This window comes from Uloborus diversus, chromosome 7, assembly GCF_026930045.1.
Source record: "Uloborus diversus isolate 005 chromosome 7, Udiv.v.3.1, whole genome shotgun sequence".
Taxonomy (NCBI): domain Eukaryota; kingdom Metazoa; phylum Arthropoda; class Arachnida; order Araneae; family Uloboridae; genus Uloborus; species Uloborus diversus.
Genome location: NC_072737.1, coordinates 57255177 through 57275854, shown reverse-complemented (window position 1 = coordinate 57275854; position 20678 = coordinate 57255177). Strand labels below are relative to the sequence as shown.

General features: G+C 33.0%; 1 protein-coding gene across 1 annotated transcript in view; it reads left to right on the top strand.

Annotated features, from left to right (window-relative positions):
• The window catches only part of LOC129225702 (sodium/potassium-transporting ATPase subunit alpha-like), a 156142-nt gene extending 146303 nt beyond the window's left edge, over nucleotides 1-9839 (top strand). Inside the window, exons 20-21 of the mRNA XM_054860179.1 lie at nucleotides 4959-5060; nucleotides 6522-9839. Of these exons, the coding sequence (XP_054716154.1) occupies nucleotides 4959-5060; nucleotides 6522-6642 (223 nt within the window). The 3' untranslated portion in view covers nucleotides 6643-9839. The remainder of the gene's footprint in view (nucleotides 1-4958; nucleotides 5061-6521) is intronic.
• Nucleotides 9840-20678: the final 10839 nt, after the last annotated feature.

The window sequence follows — 20678 nt, the reverse complement described above, 5'->3', positions numbered from 1 at the left end:
TTATTTTTGATTTACTTGCTTTCTTAAAGTGTTTTTCTATTCTTTGTAGCTAAGCCTAAAATGTGCTGATTTCTTGTTAAGCCTGAGTGCTCTGTTAAGTGTGTAACTTGTTTATTTTAATTTACTGCTTGTCTTAGGATTTTGTACCTTTTACTTCCAATGCTTTCTAATTCTAATAATTAGTTTTATTTCTTCAATTTTGCATTTTTGTACTGACTTTTAAGTGTATCATTTTGAGCTAGAATGGGGGTTATATGCATAATGAAGGAGGTTAAAAGTGGTAAAGGGGACAAGTGGATTTCTTGTGACCTATGTCAGATGTTCTGCTTGTTTAAGGGGAAGGATGAGTCTGAGAATGATTTCATTTGCACTAACTGTGTTGAACTCTCAGAAATCAGAGTTAGGATGCTTACTTTGGAGGGTGAGTTAGCATTAGGCTGTAGGAGTGTAAATGGGGTAAACACTCCAGAGGGAAAGGGGGAAGTTAGTAAAAAGGAGGTGGGCATCAGCTGTGTGTTAGATAGTGGGAATATTCCAGAGGTAAAGGAGGAAGTTAGAAAAAGGAGGTGGGCATTAGCTGTGTGTTAGATAGTGGGAATATTCCAGAGGTAAAGGGGAAAGTTATTGCTGAGGCAACAGACTGGGAAACAAAGGGTATAATTTTGGGAGATTCAATGGTGCGTGAGGTGGGAAACTCAATAGGCAGAGTTAGACGTAAGGTGGCTAGATGTTGTTTGTCAGGGGCTCGGGTGAAAGATGTAAAAATAGGGTTGCTGAAAAGAAGGGGAGTGCATAGGAGTTGGTTAAACCAACGGGTTAGGTGTATGAACCTGGTACTCAAGGAAATTTGCGTTAAGCGTAGTATCAGGTTTATTGATGTGTGGAGTAAATGTAAACGCGATTGGATTGCTAGGGATGGCCTGCATCTGAGCTCTACGGGGGTCAAAATGGTTAGTGGTTTGGTTTTAGAGGATTCAGAATCAAAAAACTAAGTTGGAATGGGGGGCATGCTTTAAGGAGCAGAATTCGAATGGGTACTAACTATTGGGATTTTAGTAGAAACAGAAATAGGGTGGCTAGTAAGAGAAAATATTTTAACAGTTGGGATTCAAATAATCGCGCAGCATCAAATAAAGGTAAGATGGGCTTACTTAAGGTTTTTTATACAAATGCTCGTAGTATTAGGAACAAGATGGAAGAATTGAAAAGCATAACAATAGATGAGAGGTTGGATATTATTGGAGTTACCGAGACATGGGCTACCAAGTGATGATTTATTATCTATTGCTGGGTATAATTTGTTTAGACAAGACAGAGTAGGTAAAAGAGGTAGTGGGGTTTTATTTTATGTCAGAGACACTTTAACTTGCAATGAATAGGTAATTAATGATAAACCTAATGAGATTGATATGATTTGGCTGGAGTTGATGAGCAATAAGGGCAATAAACTACGTTTAGGGAACATTTATAGGCCACCCAACTTAAGCAAGGGTCAAGATGAGCAGATGTTTAGTATTATTAGTGACATTTCAAGCAAGGGGTCAGTCATTATAATGGGAGATTTTAATTTTCCAGGAATTGATTGGAATAATTTTTACCATAGTAATAGCAGAGAAGAGGAATTTTTAAAAGTAATTGGTGACTTTTTTAGATCAAATTGTAACTCAGGGTACTCGACAGGACGTGATTTTGGATCTAGTTTTCTGTGATATGGAAGGTTCTGTTCAGGGGTTATGTGTAGGGGAACACATTGGAGACAGTGACCACAACAGTATTAGGTTTGGGATTAAATTTGATACGCACAAAGTAGAGAATTTTAGGTTTGTGCCCAATTTCAGAAACACTGATTTTGTGGCACTTAGGCAGAGTTTGAAAGCAGTTTTTTCTTCTGGGTTGGACAACAGCGATGTGAATCTTCAGTGGGCAGAGTTTAAGAAAAAGCTAGCGAAAACGGTTGGGGATCATGTTTCTTTTAGGAGAAAGGGTGTCAACACTAAAATTTGGCCAATGTGGTTCTCCAGGGAAACTAAAGACGCTCTAAATTACAAGCAAGCTGCTTTTCATAGGTTTAGAGAAACTGGTCACAGTGCAGATAGGCTCCAATATTGTAAGGCAAGGCGTAAATTTAAGTATTTGGTACGGATTCAGAAAAGAGAGTTGGAGCAAAGACTGGCAGATAACATAAACAGGAATCCTAAGAGGTTTTTTGCATACGCTAATTCGGGGAAAGTTCGAAATAGTCATATTGGGCCACTAGTTAATGAGCACGGAATTTTAATTCAGGACGATAGTGATATTGCTAATGTTCTTAATAACTTTTTTTCGAGTGTTTTTAACGATAACTGTATCTCAACAGTTGACACCAACAAGACACAAGCTATAGTACAGCTTGAAGACTTTGTATTTTCCAGGGATGACATTTTACTTCATTTGAAAAAAAATTAAAGAGACTAAGGCTCCGGGACCTGATAATATTTATCCAAAAATTTTAGTTGAATGTGCGGAGGAATTATCAGATGTAATCGTAAATATTTTCAATACTTCTTATAACTCGGGGACAGTGCCATAGGACTGGAAGCTGGCTAACATTACACCGCTCTTCAAGAAAGGGTCTAAAGGGAGTGCGGGAAATTATAGACCTGTGAGTCTAACTTCGGTGGTTTGCAAAATTTTTGAAACATTGATAAAAATTAAGATAGTAAATTTTCTAGAGACTAATAATCTATTGACTAGTTTTTAGTACGGTTTCAGGAAAGGTAAATCTTGTGCAACTAATTTATTACATTTCTATGACAAAGTTACCATGGCTTTGGACAATAAGAAGCCTGTAGATGTTGTTTACATTGATTTTCAAAAAGCTTTCAATAAGGTACCGCATGTTGCTCTACTTAGCAAATTAGCTGATATAGGAATAGGAGGGAAAACTTTCATTTGGGTAAAAAACTGGCTGACCAGAAGGAAACAAAGGGTAGTTGTAAGGGGAAATTATTCTAATTGGAGTGAGGTTTTAAGCGGGGTTCCTCAAGGATCAGTGTTAGGGCTTGTTTTGTTCATTGTTTTTATGAACGATATTCACAAAAATATTTCTGGGAACATGAATTGTTTTGCTGATGATGTCAAAGTATGGGGACTGTAGAAAATGAAGAACAAGCAAAACAGCTGCAAGAGGATCTAGATCATATTATGGAGTGAGCTGATAAATGGGTATGGCTGTTAATGTTGGGAAATGTCAAGTGCTACATTTAGGGCATGGAAATAAGTGTACAAGTTATTATTTGCAAGGTTCAGTCATTAGTCAGGCTGACAAAGTTACTGATCTGGGGGTCTTAATAAGTCAGGATTTAAAGTTTAGCCAACAGTGCAGCATTGCTAGCAACAAGGCCAATAAGATGCTTGGGTTTATCAATAGATCTATTTCAAACAAATCTAAAAAAGTTCTTCTGCCCTTATATAGAAGTTTGGTAAGACCTCATTTGGAGTATGTTGTTCGGTTTTGGTCTCCTTATCTTAAGAAAGACATTAATGTATTGGAAAGGGTTCAAAGGCGAGCTACAAGGCTAATAAATGGACTTTCTCACTTAGACTATGATTCCAGGCTTAGAAGGTTAAAAATGTACAGTCTTGAGCAAAGAAGAGACCGAGGGGACATGATTCAGTTGTTTAAATTTATTAAAATGAAAGATGTTACGGGGCTGAAGTTTAGCACTGAAAACAGGACAAGGGGTCATTGTTTTAAGCTATTTAAATCTCAGGCTAACATGGATGTTAGGAAAAATTGTTATTTTAGCAGGGTAGTGGAACCTTGGAACAGTTTACCGGAAGAGGTGGTAATGAGCAAGGGAGGAGATAGTTTTAAGAGGGCCATTGATCTTCACTGGGGATTGTAAATTGACTAGGACCAGTCTAGCTGGGCCCAGAGCCTGTTGCTGGTCGTCACTTTTGTATTTGTAATAATTTGTGCCTTCCAATTTTTTTTTAACTCAGCATATGTTTTATATTAGCTGGTGTGCTCGGCTTTGCTTGGATTTTAGTTGGATTAGTGTTATTATTTGGCATGATATTGTGTTACTGTTTGATTTGCCAATTTAACAGAAGAAAAGTATGGGGGAAAACTGCATAATATGAAATACGTTTTACAGAAATTTAACTCTTAGAAACTCCAAATGGTGCAAAGCTTCATGTATTCTCCTAAAAATTCAAGTATTTAAATGTTAGAATCAACATAGTAAATGGCAATAGCTCATAATGGTTGCATTTTATTTTTAAATTACTTACAGAAAGTTTACCCTATTTAAACTGGGAACCCAATGTTCTTTTTTTTTTAAACACCTGATGGGAAAACATATTAAGAATGTAGGAAATTGTTAGTGGATTTATTATTGGGAGATTTATTTAAATGCGTACAAGAAATATTTATTTATAAATGACTATTGAAGAAAAATAATGTTAATTAATGTATCATTTTTCTCTTCTTTTTTTTTTTTAAATTTTCAGTCCAGGTGATATGGTAGTATGTATAAATTGTACCCTTTTAATAAGTTTTACTAGTTTAATGAATGGTTTTGCTAGAAGAAAGGTTGGCAGGTATAGATTAGTAATGTACTTAATGATAGTGCTTTTCTAGAATTAATAGTTGGTAATAGTAAGAATAATTAATGAAGGAAACATACAAAATAAGAAACCTGGCTCGTTTTTCATGTGTTTCATGCAATTTTCATGTATCTGATTGCAACTTACTTTTTGTTTGATAAATTATTTTTAATTACCAAACAAGCATGAAATAGTTTGATAACTTAAAAACTCTTCTTCTAGTAACTTACTCCCATCTCATCCTTATTAAAATTCATTTGTTGAACTGAATCATACTTTCTACATCGTTTTTGTTTTCCTTATCAGAAAACAACTTTATTCCTGTGTCAAGTCATTGTTTCATGCTAAAAACTTTTCTTTGTCCTTAGAAATCATGTTTTGAATTTTGGACTTGTGTTTGAAACTGCCCTTGCAGCATTTCTTTGTTATACACCAGGCATGGACAAAGGTCTTAGGATGTATCCACTTAAGTAAGTTAATTTATTCTTTTTCAGTCTAAACTTAAAAAAATTTAATGAACAGAAATCTTTTCAGGAAGTTTTTTTTACTATAAAGTGTTTAATAGTAAAATATGTTACATAAGTTATAAACTTTTAAGTTCTTAACCTAAATGCTTGTATTTTAAAAAATTTCAAATTGACACTGAAGCAATTCCCATTTACCAGCAACTCTTCTTAAAATATTGTTTTGTTTCATAAATTTCACTAGGTTGCTACTTCTATCTGTATTTAATGACGCTCTTACTAGTATTTTCATTCTGTAACTCTGCTTTTTGACATAAGACCTTATTTAGAGTATGCTGTTCATTTTTCGTCTCCATATCTCGAAAAGGATTTACTAGAGCTGTTTCAAAGGAGGACCATTAGGCTAGTAATGGGGCTTTGAGATTTCGATTATGATACTAGACTTAAAATGCTGTTAATATGTATACTGCCATGTGACGCAGAAAAGTTATATCTGCCCTTGTTATCAAAATTGAGTTACTGTCACCTGATGGTTCTTTGTCACATATTACAATGTTTTAAGGTCATTTGTCAATTGGAAATATAGATATATTTTTTTAATTCTGAAAAAGTTGCATCTGAATCAAATACATGGAGGCCCAAAACTTAAAACGGAAATTTCCCATTTTGGATTCGACTGCAGATGCGACTTTTGCGGTTAGCACCGCAGAATAGTCTTAAACAAATGAGAATTGGAGGGAACATGATTCAGTTGTTTAAATTTATCCAAATGAAGATTGTTAATGGGTTCCATTTTTGCACAAAATGCAGGGCTAAAAGTCATTGTTTTAAGCCATTCAAAAATAATAATAGATAAGCAAGAAAAAACTAAATTTTATAACAAAACGCATGCTATCAAAAAGGAAATCTTGAGAATTCTGCAGAAACCAAGTTTGTCTATGTAACAACAACAATAAAAAAAATAAAATAAGTAGAATAATTCGATTTGTAACATCCTTTTAATTTATCGTTTGCCAAATTTAGCTCAATTTTTTTTAACAGTAAATTGAAACAAAAATGCTATTCATTTTTTTAAATTGCGTTACATTGAAACCGTGTAGTATCAAAACTGTGTAGTACAAGTGCTGTGCTGTACCAGACTCCTGTATTTGTATTAAATTGGTTTTACATCACATTAGGATTTTTTTTTTTTTTTGTGACGTAATTCTTTATATATAATGGTTTTATAATCCTTCAAAGTATTAGCTTCATTTTCTTCTAAAATCTTTTTCTTAAAAAAAAAAAAAAAAACAGATTCAAATTTTAAAAATAGAGGGTTTTTAAACAGTTAGGATAAATCTTTTTTTTTTTTTTTTTTTTTTTTTTTTTTTTTTTTTTTTTAGGGGCAAGGTAAATTTTATAAAAGTACTTTGTTTATTGTGAATGATAATTTGTGTTGTTTCACTAAATAGTTCTGATTTATTACAGGTTTAACTGGTGGTTTCCAGCATTACCATTTTCAATACTAATATTTGTTTATGATGAAGTTAGGAGATATATTCTCCGTCGAAACCCAGGTGGCTGGGTTGAACTAGAAACTTATTATTGACGTGCTTTTACTGTGTTAAAGGCAATTCCACAGGTTTCTAGTTTCAAATTTAGTTATAACAAAAATGGAGGAGCTAACGAACTCGGACGTGATATGGGTACCAAGCTCCTGGAAACCTGTAAAACTGTAAGAATTTCTATGAAAGTGTTAACGAGAGGACTCTTGTGATTCGTCATGTGTTGGGACTGTCTTGAAGGGGAAAAATTGTAAATTTACCTTAACTATTTTAAATAGTAGAAAAGAAAATATAATAGGAAAACAATTCAATCATATATGAAATTAATATTTGTGAACACTTTACTACTTGTAACATTTTATCTGCATTATACCGAGTTTATGGGTAAGCAAAATGCTTTAAATTTATTAGTGATGCTGCCAAATTATACTGTAGATTCCATTTTGTAATTTTTTTCCCTTTTATAGCTTTTATTTTTTAATTTTTTATGCTTATATTATGTAGAATACCATTTCAATGCTTTGTTATTTGAGATGGTTTAGTATTTTGTATTGCATATATTAATTACTTGAAAAATAAGTGTGCAGCTTATATTTGCCAATCATTGAATCTGACTTTAAGATTATACACATTTTCAAATTCACTATTCTAATTATCCTAAATCTTTTTATATTTATCTATACACACTCTCTCTCTACAGCTCAAATCAATGAACACATGTCAATTGCTAACTTTGAACAAAATCTAGCATCAAATCATGTTAAAAAGCATACTGCGTGGGCACAAGTGAAATTATACTATAGCTTATTTGGAAATACAATTTTTGAAATTTTCTGAGTATATTTTACATTTTAAAACGATAAAGGAGTTTTGTAGTCATTGTTATCTTAGAGTCGTCAAAGTCATTCTCACACGAAAGTAACGGAAATTCCACGCCAAATTCATTTAAATTACTTGATGAATAGGAAAAGTGCTGTTCAAACCAATGGCCATTGAGCACTGGAACCAAATTTTTGCTTAATTCTGTATATTGCCTTCAAAATGTTATTGCATTTATTTATCTGTGGTAGATTTGCATTATCACTTCAATAGGACATTGGGTGGTATTGACCGCTAAATTTGGATGTATCATTTTCTTCAAGGTGGAGTATAGACACTTTCTCTAAGTTTGTTATTTCCAGCATTTAAATATCGAGGGAAATACCACCCTCTGCTAGGCAATCCATGTCAAACTAGGTAATATAAAATCAGTCAGCAAGCGAGTTAGCTTCATTAATCCATTCATGTTATCATTGATGTGGTGATTTATCTGTATCAATTTTTATGGTCATTTTTCATGAATCTGGGTCGAGTTGCAATAAAAATTTCACACGGAAAAGAATTGTTAGTTGTTAAATCCTATTTTGTTACAAATGTTTATTTTATCACAATGCTAATGCAAATTCAATTGGGGAGGGGCGGGAGGTAATGTTCCCACTGCTATAGGCTCTTCATGCGTTGATTTTCTCCCCCACCCCTGAATTGGGTCACTACGGGCATGTGAAGTATTCCAACATCATTCTGTGAATGATTTCACCTCTTTTCATTGAAAAGATCTATGCAGAGATGTTATGTGATTGTCTAATATTCTTGTTAAAGATATAAAAGAGTGTAAAATAGTGAGAGAACTAGTTATTGAATTCCAAAAAATGTTGTAATATTTTTGTATGTGAATGTGAAGAAATATTTAGTGTAGGGTATATTATATGAATCCAAAAAAAAAAAAAAATTAATGTGTGCATGTTTAGAATTTTCTATTATCTTTGTGGTATTTCAACTTCTTTAGCAGGTCTGCTAAATATTTCTTTGCGTATTTGTTGCTAAAATTATTATACTCTAACTAATTAATGTAAATAAAATTTTTAATTGTTAGCATTTTATGCCTGAAGCAAAAAATATACAGTTTAATGAAAATACTCAAATATCTTCTCTGCTGAGTACAAACAAATCATTAACCTGTACTGATACACCTTAAGTGTTTTATTTTAACTTTAACAATTAAATGCATATGTTTTCATAAAAAATGTATTTGTCTTTTCTGAAAAATCATTTGCCCATGAAATAATTACAAGCCATTGATTTGACCATGACAAAAATTTAAAATTCATTAAATATTTTTTTAATTCTCTGTTTTTATTTTATGTGCTATTTACAGCTCACTTTCATGCACGTTCGTCTTTGCCGTTCTTAATTTCATTTGCTTATTTCAAAGCTGAAAGTACTGAACTTTAGTCATTTGCTATTTATTAACATTTGCAGAACACTATAATGTGAAAAAATAAATCTTAGTTTCCTTAAACTTGAAAAAGAAAAAAAAGCGTAATTTCAGATTTAATAAGTACAATTTATGAATGTGTAAGATTTTGACAATTGGCAAAATTTCTTGGGAGTCATGTAATTTTAAACACATTGATCCTTAATGAATCAAATAGTTAATTTCAAGTTATTTTTTCCTTAAGAAAAAATGTGAAACCTAAAAATTGTTATTTCTTGACTAATGAATGATCATGAAACTCAGAAATTTAATTTGAAATTTATATGTACTCCTTTAGCAGTGGGAACTTATCCTTCCGATTAAGCTTCACTGATAGAAGTTTTGAACTAGATAGGCAGCCACGTTGGTCTACTTGGTTATTCACGAAATATATCACGGGCTCTGCAATAATGGTCTTTTGATGTCCAAATGTAGGTCCAAAGATAAAATGTGGTAGGTAGGTCAGTGATCTAAGCTGGGATTATCGTCCTTATAAAAGAGGATGCAGAATCGTTATGTAAAGTTTGATCTTATTTTTAGTACTGAAACTGATATTGGTATGTTTTCTTTGTATAAAAGCAATGAAACATAAAAAGTTTGTTATGATTTAGCTGATTTATATGGTCTGGTGTAATTTTTGTAGGTGAAATTCAGATTTATATTATTATATTATTCCCATATTATTTTTAAAAATATCATATTTGTGTTATTTCTAAGATCATTTATTTGTTTATTTTTCTATGTGTGTTTAAATACTTCAAAACAAGGCCTATATGGACAGTAAAGTTGAAAATGTATTTTTAAAAAAAATATCAAGTTTTGTCCAAAAGTTATAGAATGTATTCTTTGCTCATAAATACAGAGGTTGAGAGCCTTGTATTGTTTTTCTTTGTTAATACTTTTACAAGTTGCATTTCTGATGAATTTTAATAAAGTGTGTGCACTGAACACTTACACGTATTATTCAATACTATTGTAGGCTTGTAGTCTCGAGATGTTTCGTAGTTAGTGTGGAAAAGGATGAATGCTCGGGTAGTGTTGAAAGTATTTGGTGGTTAGGGGGTCCAGGAGTTGCTGGCGAGTTTTTTCGACTAACAGAGAACGAAAATAAAATTAATATTTTAAGAAGTTATAAAAAATTCTAAATGATATTGAATTGTATGTAATTATAATGTGGTAACACCCTTTCTTAAAAGTTTTAAAACAAGCTGATGTGTGCATCACATGACTTCCTTTTACTCCAGTTTATTGTCATTTTCTCATTATTGACAGTTTTATTGTGATTCAATAGTTTACTCTCTAAATATCACCAACAATGGCGAAATTGAAACCAGATTTAAAAAAAAAATTTTAATCGCCAAATTTGTTGCCAAGTTGGCGACCAAAAGACTGGCGATATATCGCCAAGTGTCCGCCAAATTATAACACCACTTGAATTTATATCAAAATTAATGATTTCCCCCCAAAAAGGGGCAAAAGACCCCCTTTGGAGCATCCGAATGGCAACCAAAAATGTAGGTGCACAACTTGACCCCACTAGGAGTCTACGTACCAAATTTCAACTTTCTAGGACATTCCGTTCTTGAGTTATGCGACACACATACAAACGTTGCGAGAAAACTCATTGTTTTTTCTCTGGAATCGTCAAAATGGATATTTCGCGTGTCTACGTTCTTAGGCACTTATCCACGTGTGGTTGAGTCGAAAAAAAAACTCAACATTCTTTCGGGGGTGAGCAAAATGGAAATTAAGGTCTATTTTTGAGTGAAAATTTTTTCATGAATACAATACTTCCTTTACTTCCTAAAAGGAAGTAAAAATGCTCAAGATAATACTTCACCATAGGTATTATCATTTTACTATTCTGTATTTCCCTGTTTATTATCTGCGATGGCGTATAATCCACAGATAATACAATGTAAAAAAAATGAAACTTTGATTTAACATACAATTTTAGCAACTGAACTAAAAACGTTAAAAAGTAATAACTTTGAAGGTACAATCACAATTAATCTAAAAAATAATTAATTCTTCTTGAAATCATTATTATAGTTATTGGTTGACCGTTTAAAATGTTGTATTGGGTTAAATGGATCCTATTTTAAATACATATTAACATTAACTTTAGAATATCTTTACACGTTTCATTTTATCTCTAAGAAGCTCAGTTGTTTTTAATCATGCTGTACTTCAATGGTATAAGTCTCAGGTATTGGACAGAATCCGGAAATTTTTCATGCACCTGCACCTTGTAAATATTTGAACTAAATTTGGCCTATTTCATACACAGACACCAAATTTACTTACGGGGTTGAAAACTATTACTCTTTTATACAATGACTAATGACACCCTGAAGTGCTCATAAATGTTGCACAGCTAACCAGGGCTGTCCCAAGAGGGGGGCAAGCGGGGCAATCGCCCCAGGCGCCATGAAATGAGGGGGCACCAAAAGATGCCCCTCGTTTCAATGGAACACGACGACATTCACACAAAATGAGGGGCGTAGCAAGGCGCCCCTTATCGTATAAAATGCCCCGATTGCATAAAATTAGGGACGCCTTGCGGCGCCCCCTCATTTCATATATCATAGATACACAGTCAAAAACACAAAATACAGAATCATTGCAATGATTCTCTATTTTTTTCCTAGGGCACGAAAATATTCCTCTCTTTGTCTCCAAAACATTAGTTTCCTTTGTATCAATGAAGCAGATACAATTTCTGAGAATATACAGTGGCTCCCAAAAGTGTTCGTACACCTTGACATTTTGTAGTAAAACCAAAATAACGCAAAACTGAATTTGAATATGAAGTCCAATTTTTTTTCACACCATTCTAATGCCATTCTGAATAAAACTCAGTAGTTTTTTTTCAAAATATTGCCAGATTTTATTTTTGAAATTTGTCAAAAAATGAAGAGACGGAGAAATAATACGCCACAAAAGTCGTCGTACACTCAAATTTTTTCGAATAAATGCATGATTAAAACTATCATATGTCATTTTTTTATTATTTTTGCATTGTGTTGACTCTTAAAAGTCATTTGGCTTTAATTTTTTGTTTATTTATTCCTTAATATTGTGCTTATTACTTTAAAATGACTGATATTTGAAAAACACCACAAACACCATTCGAAATTTGAATTGTTTACTCACAGTAGCGGTAAATTGGTTTGAAATGTCTCTAAATTAGGTAATTTATACCATTCTATAGTGAAGTGCTTGATAAAATGCTTTAAAGACAAGAATAGGATCGAAAACACGGTAAGAAAAGGTCAACTGGCAAAGTTAAAAATGCGTGATCGGAGGTTTACAGTTAAAAAAATTATGAAAAATACACATTTGAGTGCTGAAAAAATTTCTGCAGAATGGAATGAAACATTTTACGTTTAATTTTCACCTAAAATTGTTCGCCAAGTTCTCTGATTAACTGGATTAAATGGGACCTCTTCCTGCAGAAATTTTCTTGTTCGTGCGAATAACAGTAAGCTTACGCTTTCCGTCGCAAAATCGATGATAAATAAGCTCAATACGTTTTGGAACAACGTCTTACTTATAGATGAAAATAAATTTAACATTTTTGGTTAAATTGTTGTATAATTGTAAATAAAAGAAAAAATGAGGAATTTAATCTGAAGAACTTGGTTGGATCAGTTAATCAGGACGGTGAAAGTGTTTTAATGTGAGGGTACATTACAGTATCAGGACTTGGAAATTTGGAATTTTTTGATTAAATAATGAATTATGCTGTTCATTTAAATATTTTAAAAAGCAATTTTAAACTATTAACCCAAAATTTGGTAATCGGAAACAACTTTGTTTTTTATCGAGATAACGATAAGAAGCACACGTTTGCGTTTGGTGCCTCAAAAATTGTCCTTAAGCTTAGAAATACCCCCTCAATCTCCAGATTTGAACTTAATGTAACATATTTAGAGATATCTGGGGGCTAGATTACGAAAATACAGCTTTGAAACGAAAATAGAGCTAGAAACAGGAAGACTCAAACTGGGGTTGAACATTTACTCAGAAATTACGCAAAAAAAGAAAGAAAAAACAATGAAATCTATTCCCAGACGTTTCAAAGCTCTTGTTGATACTGCATGATGTTCTACTAAATAATAACTTTGTAAAAAGTTAGATTATTTACTAATTTTTTGACATTTTTTTCAAAGTGTACGAAGACTTTTGCAAGATAAAATTTCCGGCAATTTTTGGTTTTTGATTTTTTAAAAATTATGTTTTATTAAAAATTTTCATGTAGTTTTGTTAAATATAGATCATAGATCTTATAATAAAATACCTATTCCGAAATATTAATTCTAACCAATGGATAATGGCCTATTTCATTGAAAATCGTAGGTGTAGGAACACTTTTGGAAGCCACTGTAACTGTTTAAAATCAAGCAAAAAGCACTTCCCCTTTGTCTAATTCTCACCAAATTTGCTTCAGTTCTGCCTCTGCGTGCAGTGACGTAAGTTTTAAGGGGACACATTGAAAAAACAAAAAACAGATTTTTTTTTTTTTTTTTTTTATTTGATTTTTAAAAAAAATGGTCAAAAGGTGTCCAGTCAAATGTTTGAAACTTCTAGTTTTGAAAACGCAATTTTTACGTTAAAGATGCGACTATAGGCTAAGTTTATTGACTTATTGATGTTAGAGCTCAGAAACTGTTTCCGATCGATTATTTTTTTAAATAGATTGAAATCAATTCCTTCTTTCCTGCAAGTTTTCGAAATTGAAGTTTCAAAAGTCCAACTTCAGACAAACTTTGAAGATTTTATATATAGGAGGATCTGGAGCATTTCCCGGAAAATTTTTCAAAATGATGGTCCAAAAATTGTAAGCAATGTTTTACATTCAGAGGCTGTTCCACTTAAATTTTTTGTAACTGTCGTTTAAAAAAACCCATTGCTTGTAATATTAAAGAAAGGCAGCATGGGGAACCTTGCACGAATATTTTCGTAAACTTAAAAGGCAATTTGTAAGCCAATTTTGGTAATATTAGGGCCAGTGATTTTTCGAAATTAGAGCTCCAAAAACGCAATTCTGAGCGGTTTTCGATGTTGTTCAGTATTTGTGGTCCTCTCCCTAAAACTTACAAATATTTGATGCAACAGAATAACATCTGTGTTTATAACACATATGAAAGTTGGTATTAAGTTGGTACAAGTAAAACCACAAAAAACTCTTGAAGAATCATTGGATGAGTCCAGATCGAAATTTAATTTTGATGTAAATTACTTTGATAGATACATTTTCTATTTTTATCAGCAAATTATTTGTTCGGGTTCTTAGTTTGATGAATATGAATAACCAATTCAGTTTTAATTGTTAGTTTTTTATCAAGTGCAATAACATTTTACTAGATAAATATTTGGATTTTTAATATTTTCATTTTTTCGAAAAGATTTTGGTGTATTAATGTTTCACAAATATTAGAAACATGTTCATTGTTTTTGTTTTAATTTGTGTTAGGCATAGCCCTCTGATAATTCTGTTCATTAATATTAAGTACTGATGTTATAGCTACTGTTTGACCATCGATTACATGGAACGGCTAATATCCGGTTTATAGGCGGAAATGGACGTATCTATTAGTTTATAGGGATGTTAGTTGGTTTGTTTCAGATGCGCACTTTTGCCTCTCAATTATTTAGCCTTAGTTTAGTAAAAATGAAAATTTATTCACAGCAGCATTTTTTAAATCTACAGTATATTCGATTTATATTCTCACGGCAAAAATTGATTTATTTATTCACAACGAAGTTTTGAGCTTACCATTTTGCTTTTACGTTCCTGAAAGAAATGAAAATGTTTAATTTTCTTTTTATTGTTTCCATGGAAACTCTTTTTGTTTCCTCTCATTTTATTTTAGAGAATGCAATAAATGAGTAAGGCACTAGTGACATTATAAAACGCGTGTATCAATATCCCATCGCTATTTTCCCATCTTCCATGCCAGATTCATTCAGATGGAATAGTCTTTACTTGGCAGATTGCAGAATTACATACAATCCGTGGTCAAACAGTAACTTGGTTTTTCTGTGTGTATGGGGGGGACGCCAGGAAACTTTCTCCCCGGGCACCGTAAGAGCTTTGGACGGCCCTGCAACTAACTACAGACACCTGTGCCGATGTAGGAGTCTCGATGCGACTGTTGCGTTTCAAAACCACTCCCTCCCGTAAGTCAAAATTTGGCGTTGTGGAAAAGGGCATAAAAGGACAATCTTTGATAACCCTTCAAACTGCTTTCAACCATTCCTTAAGTATATATCTATTTTCCACAAAAAGTACTGAATTTATGCTAAAAAATAACCTACGTTATTTTTTTTATAAAATACTGATATGATGCACATGATCAATGTGAAAGAGGGACATATACTACTGTGCTAAGCACGAAAGTCGTATCTGCACTTTTTATCAAAATAAATCGAGTTGGGGTCACCAGGTGATTCTTAGTCACATATTTCACATAAATAACTATTTTAAGGCCATTTGGCAGTAGGAAATATTTTTGTAAAAAACCTGAAAAATGTGCATCTGACATGGAGGAGCAAAACTTTAAACCGGAATTTATCATTAGAACTCAGCTGCAGATACAATTTTTGCACTTTAGCGCGGTAATATTGTGCAATATGGTAAAAACAATCCGCAACAGGAATATTGAAATGTAGCACATTTATACTACTGTACAGTAGATAGTTATAATAATTGTGTCTAAAAAATAGAAGGATGATGATGGTAGGGGTTATGCAGCTGATCAGTGTTATCCTGATTTTTGAGGATTTTCACTTTTTCTTCAATGTAAGAAACTTGATCTTATTTAGTTTTAGATGAAGCAGCGCGTTTAGGTGTCGTCATAGTAAATTCACTTTTACATTTAGAATAGAAAATATGGAGTGGTGTTGTCATATGTATTTCTCAAAGGTTTTTTTTTTGGCAATGCCACAATTTTCTCAATACTTTATCAAACATGATGAGTAAGCCTTTCAAAGATTTTTTCCACCGCTATCGGTGAAAAATTAACAGACAGCTAGTTGTTTTGCTGAAAAAAAAAAAATCTGTGTTTACTTGTGCATTGTTTTAATGCATAGCTTCCCAAAATGGAGACCCATTGGATCAGATGGTAAGAGCCTAGTGTTCATAATGTAAAGGTGGTGGATTCGAATCCTCATGGGCCAAGGAATATAGTTTCTAAACTCCCTGCAGCATTCTGAACAAATTGAAACGACATTAATTTTAACATGGTAAATCGCAGTATCATCAGTATTTTTTCTCGAAGGTGTTTTGTGTGGGTACGCCTTAATTTCATTAATACTTCATCAAACTAAAAAGTAAGGCATCCTTTTTTAAAGATTTTTTCACTGGTATCGTTGAAAAATAAACCAGAAATTCAAGCTTTTACTGTTATTCAAAAAGTTGTTATAAGAAAACTGGTTTTTGAATTCCGCTGTCCATTGCAAATGCTTTGCACAAGTTAGGTAGTTTGTATATAGGGAACTCGCGTTCCAATTCATTTTAATAGAATTCAAGCAATGTAATGGAAATTAAGTCGTGACCGAAAATTAATTCCTTTGAAACTGATATTTCATTACATTGGTATCCGTTATAACTGATTTCGTTGTACTAACGAAATTATGTTTTGACAAGCATGATTTGGAAACTTCCCAGCCTAATAGAGGTTTTCAAGAAAATTTTCCTCTGTACTCCTTCGTCCTCAAATCACGCAAAGATAGCCTGAATTTTAAAACTTCAACCTTGCAAAATTTTTGGGAGAGAGACCCCGAACCTATTCCTTCAAAATGGCTTCAAATGACCCAAATTTCCTATTTTAAGACTCCAATTTCGGCTGGGTTTTTTTTTTTCCAAGAGGAGCTCCCTTTACCTTAATGTCATGTCTCTAGTAGTTTTGCCGCCCCCTCATCTTAATGATATATATATTATTAAGACTTTTGATATATATATATTGGGTGAGTGCAAAAGTTCGTGAAAGAAAGTCATACAGTGATTAGGCAAGCAAAACTCTTTATTCAATCAATGATATATTCTCCATCGTTGTCTATAATCTTCTTCCAACATTCTGGCAGCATACGGATGCCCCGATCATAAAAACTGCGTGGTTTAGATTCGAAGAACGAAGTCACGACGTTTTGTAAGGCATTCAAAGAGTCAAGTTTTTTTCCATTTAAATGATTTTGCAATGACCGGAATAAGTGATAATCCGATGGCGCAATATCAGGAGAATATGGTGGATGAGTTAGGACATCCCATTTCAGGCTGTTCAGTTTGCGTAGCGTCTGTCTTGAAACGTGTGGTCTGTGAAAGACTACGCCTTTGCGATTTGACAAACTTGGACGTTTCTGTTTGATTTCTCGGTTCAGATTAGTTAATTGACGACAGTACTTGTTCGAATCAATCGTTTGGTCGGCGGGAAGAAACTCAAAACAAATTATACCCTCGCAATCCCACCAAACGCAGAGCATCACCTTCATCGGGTGCAAACTGGCCTTTGCCATTGCGTCACCATGTGCGTTTGCGCTGAACGTTGTTGTACAGGACCCATTTTTCATCGCCCGTCACTAATCGATTCAAAAACGGCCCGTTTTTGAGCCGCCTGAATAAAGATACGGCAGCAGAAATTCGCTGGATTTTGTTGCTCTCTGTCAACAAATGGGACACCCATATATCGAGCTTTAAATCAAATCCTTTTTTTTTTTTTAAACGCCGAAAAGCGGTTGATCGGTCAACGTTAAGTGCTGTAGCAGCTTCCTCTGTTGAAATTCGCGGAGTATTCTGAACTGAAGAACGCAAAACGTCGTCATCAATATCGAAAGGTCGACCTGAACGTGGCTCGTCTTCCAGCTTAAAATCTCCGCAACGAAATTTTGCAAACCATTTTTCCACAGTTCGTTTAGCTGGTGCTTGATCTGAACGTCTTGAATGTTTTTTACGGCTGCTGCAACGTTTATTCCCTTCCGAAACTCGTTAAGCATAACATGCCGTAAATGCACTTTATCAATACTCATTTTAAAAGTAAGCTTTCTCGAAGCAGTTTGTATCTGCACAAATTATTTTGATTGGAATGAAAGCTGCACATGTCACCTTTCCAACGATCTGACTTAAGTAGATAGTGGTATTAATGACAACACGTTACGCCCGTTCTAACGCCATCTATTGCAACTCCGCACGAACTTTTGCACTCATCCAATACATACATATGGGCTCAATTTTCAAGTAGGTAGCTTTCTAGGGCGTCAAAATTTGCTTTAACCGCACATTTTTTTTTTTTTTCCACTTATTACTCTTGAAGTGAAATACTAGCATTCGTTTATTTTCCATAGGGACATCCTTTTCTTGTAATTTAATAATGTTTACTTTCACTCATCTTATGAAAATGAAATATTTTTCAAGCATGATAACGGATGTGTGTAAACAAGTGTGAAGACGAAAAGCGGTGTTGATTGAAGAAAAGCAAAGTGTCATTGCGTTTGACCAGAAGCTCCAAACAAGATTGGAGTTTGACTATGATTTTTAGTGCCATAGTAAAGTTTATTCAATTATGGCTTCTTCGGTGATTGACGCGTATTTTCTGTTGATAGTATTAAGTCTGGGAGACAAATGAAAATGAGTGACGAGCAAAAAAGGGTGAATGATTTTAAATGAAGAAAACATGCTTGGTTAAAAACCGATGAACAGAAAGGAGTCTTCAAAAAATTTTTAAAAAGTAGTACATATTTTTCAAATGATCAGTTTTCAAAAGCAGAATTTTCAGACTTTTTGAAATGTAATCCAGTAGCAATTTACACGTGAAATACCATCGAGCAATGAGGAGTGGTAAGAAACGTAAAGTGAGTAAACGTAAAAACGCAGAGGAAATTATTTAAATCGTTGATTCATAGATGAAAAAAATTCTCAATTTGTCGAATGGTAAAATAGGAGCATGCACAAATATCATACATTCATAACACCTAATCGGTGAAACGTTAAGCAGAATTACAAAACAGTTTTAAATATTTTTAAAAAGAAAGAAGAATCTCAATGTTGCAATTTAGTCTCCAAATTTTCCAAATGAGGAATTTTTTGGGAGGTCACAGTGACCTCCCAGTTTAAATGAACCCTCCTGAGTGTAAATGGCATCATTTTCGTCAAAAGACAGTTTAAATTTCGAGAACATTATTTTTTGCGTTTTTTTTAACACTGAAATTTTGTATCTTTTTTTTTTTGAGGGGGGGGGGCGGCAGATTTGAGATCTGCCTAAGGGCGTCGTGAAGATAATTCGGCTGTGATACATATATATGTATATATATTTAAATCGTCGAACACACTCGCGCTCGCATATTACTACAATTCAACTGTAAAGAATAAATTTGCTGCCCTTAAAATCTGCTGCCTTAGGCGATGATGCTGGTAGTCTACCCAAGGAGCCAGGTCTGCTCAATGTCACCAAAGACAATCTGAATGATTTAAGGTTTCAACTTTGAAGAATTTTCGAGAGTAAACCCTCGAATATCCTCCTCTTTATAATGACAAAACTATCCTAAAACTGCGTTTTTAAACTACAATTCTAAAATATAATGCGGAGGAGAGCTCTAAAAATTACCTAAAGCTAGCCAAGTATAAAATCTTAAGCTTCCAAAAAATAATTCTCCCCCCCCCCCTCCTAACCCAACCACTTATCAGCCCTCAGATACCATTTGTATTAGAGGTGGGCAAAGTCATTCATTTAAAAAGTTGTAGGTGATCTCTGTGCACCACATACGCACGTACATTCGAAATGTTTCATTGCATCAGTAATATTCTTGGAAGAAAAAATAACTAAAATATTCTAAAAGTAAGAAAATAAGCCTATGAAAAATGAATTAAAAAAAAATTATTCAGGTTTAGATATATAAAGCAATTGTAGTTCATTTTGTAAGTCCATTTTGTTTCAGTTGCCGAATTGTAAAATATGTTTTCCATGCACTCAAAAAATCATAGGTTCCATTTCAGCATATCACAAAATTAAGTTATTAAATTTTGCTATATAAAAAAATAAACTGTGACGTCAGAAAATTTGCAAAATTTAACTTACGTGAAATAATGCTCTTTTTCGAAATATATCTCCAAGTGTGGTATGGTCACATGTGAAAATAAAACAAAATATTCTTGAATATGTAATTTAGGTTACATTTTAAGAAATGTAAATCACGAAATAAATAAATAAAACAGACAAAAATGTTTATTAAAACTCTATACGTTCAATATACATAAATTTAACAAAAATATTTTTATCATAAAACGTCTGCTTTAAAAAAAAATGGCTCAAGTTGTCGAAACAAACATCTGTCACAACTATGCCCAAAAGAAAGAGGCACGTTCTTTCAAATATTTTTTTCGGCTACAGCACTGTATTCATTATAGAGTGGACCGAAAAAATCGAAATTCTGTAAAGCACTTAGTGCGGAAAATTTGTGAATCCCTAACACTAATAACTGCAAAATTTCATGACTCTGAGTTAATGAGCTTTGGCAAAATACTTGAGATTTTGACAAAAAGATCTAATAAAGATAAAATTTACAAAATATTTTAAAATCCCCAGAATTTTAAGCTTTAGTGCAGGAATTTTGTAACTTATAACAAACTATTGCGTACATTTTCAATCTTGTGAGTTAAATATTTCTGCTCTGGCTTTAATTTTTAGAATTTTATTAAAAAAATCCTCAATGACGAGTGACACATTACAAAGTAGTGCATACCTAATACGCTGCAATACTTCGAATTTTCAATCGCACATCAATGACATC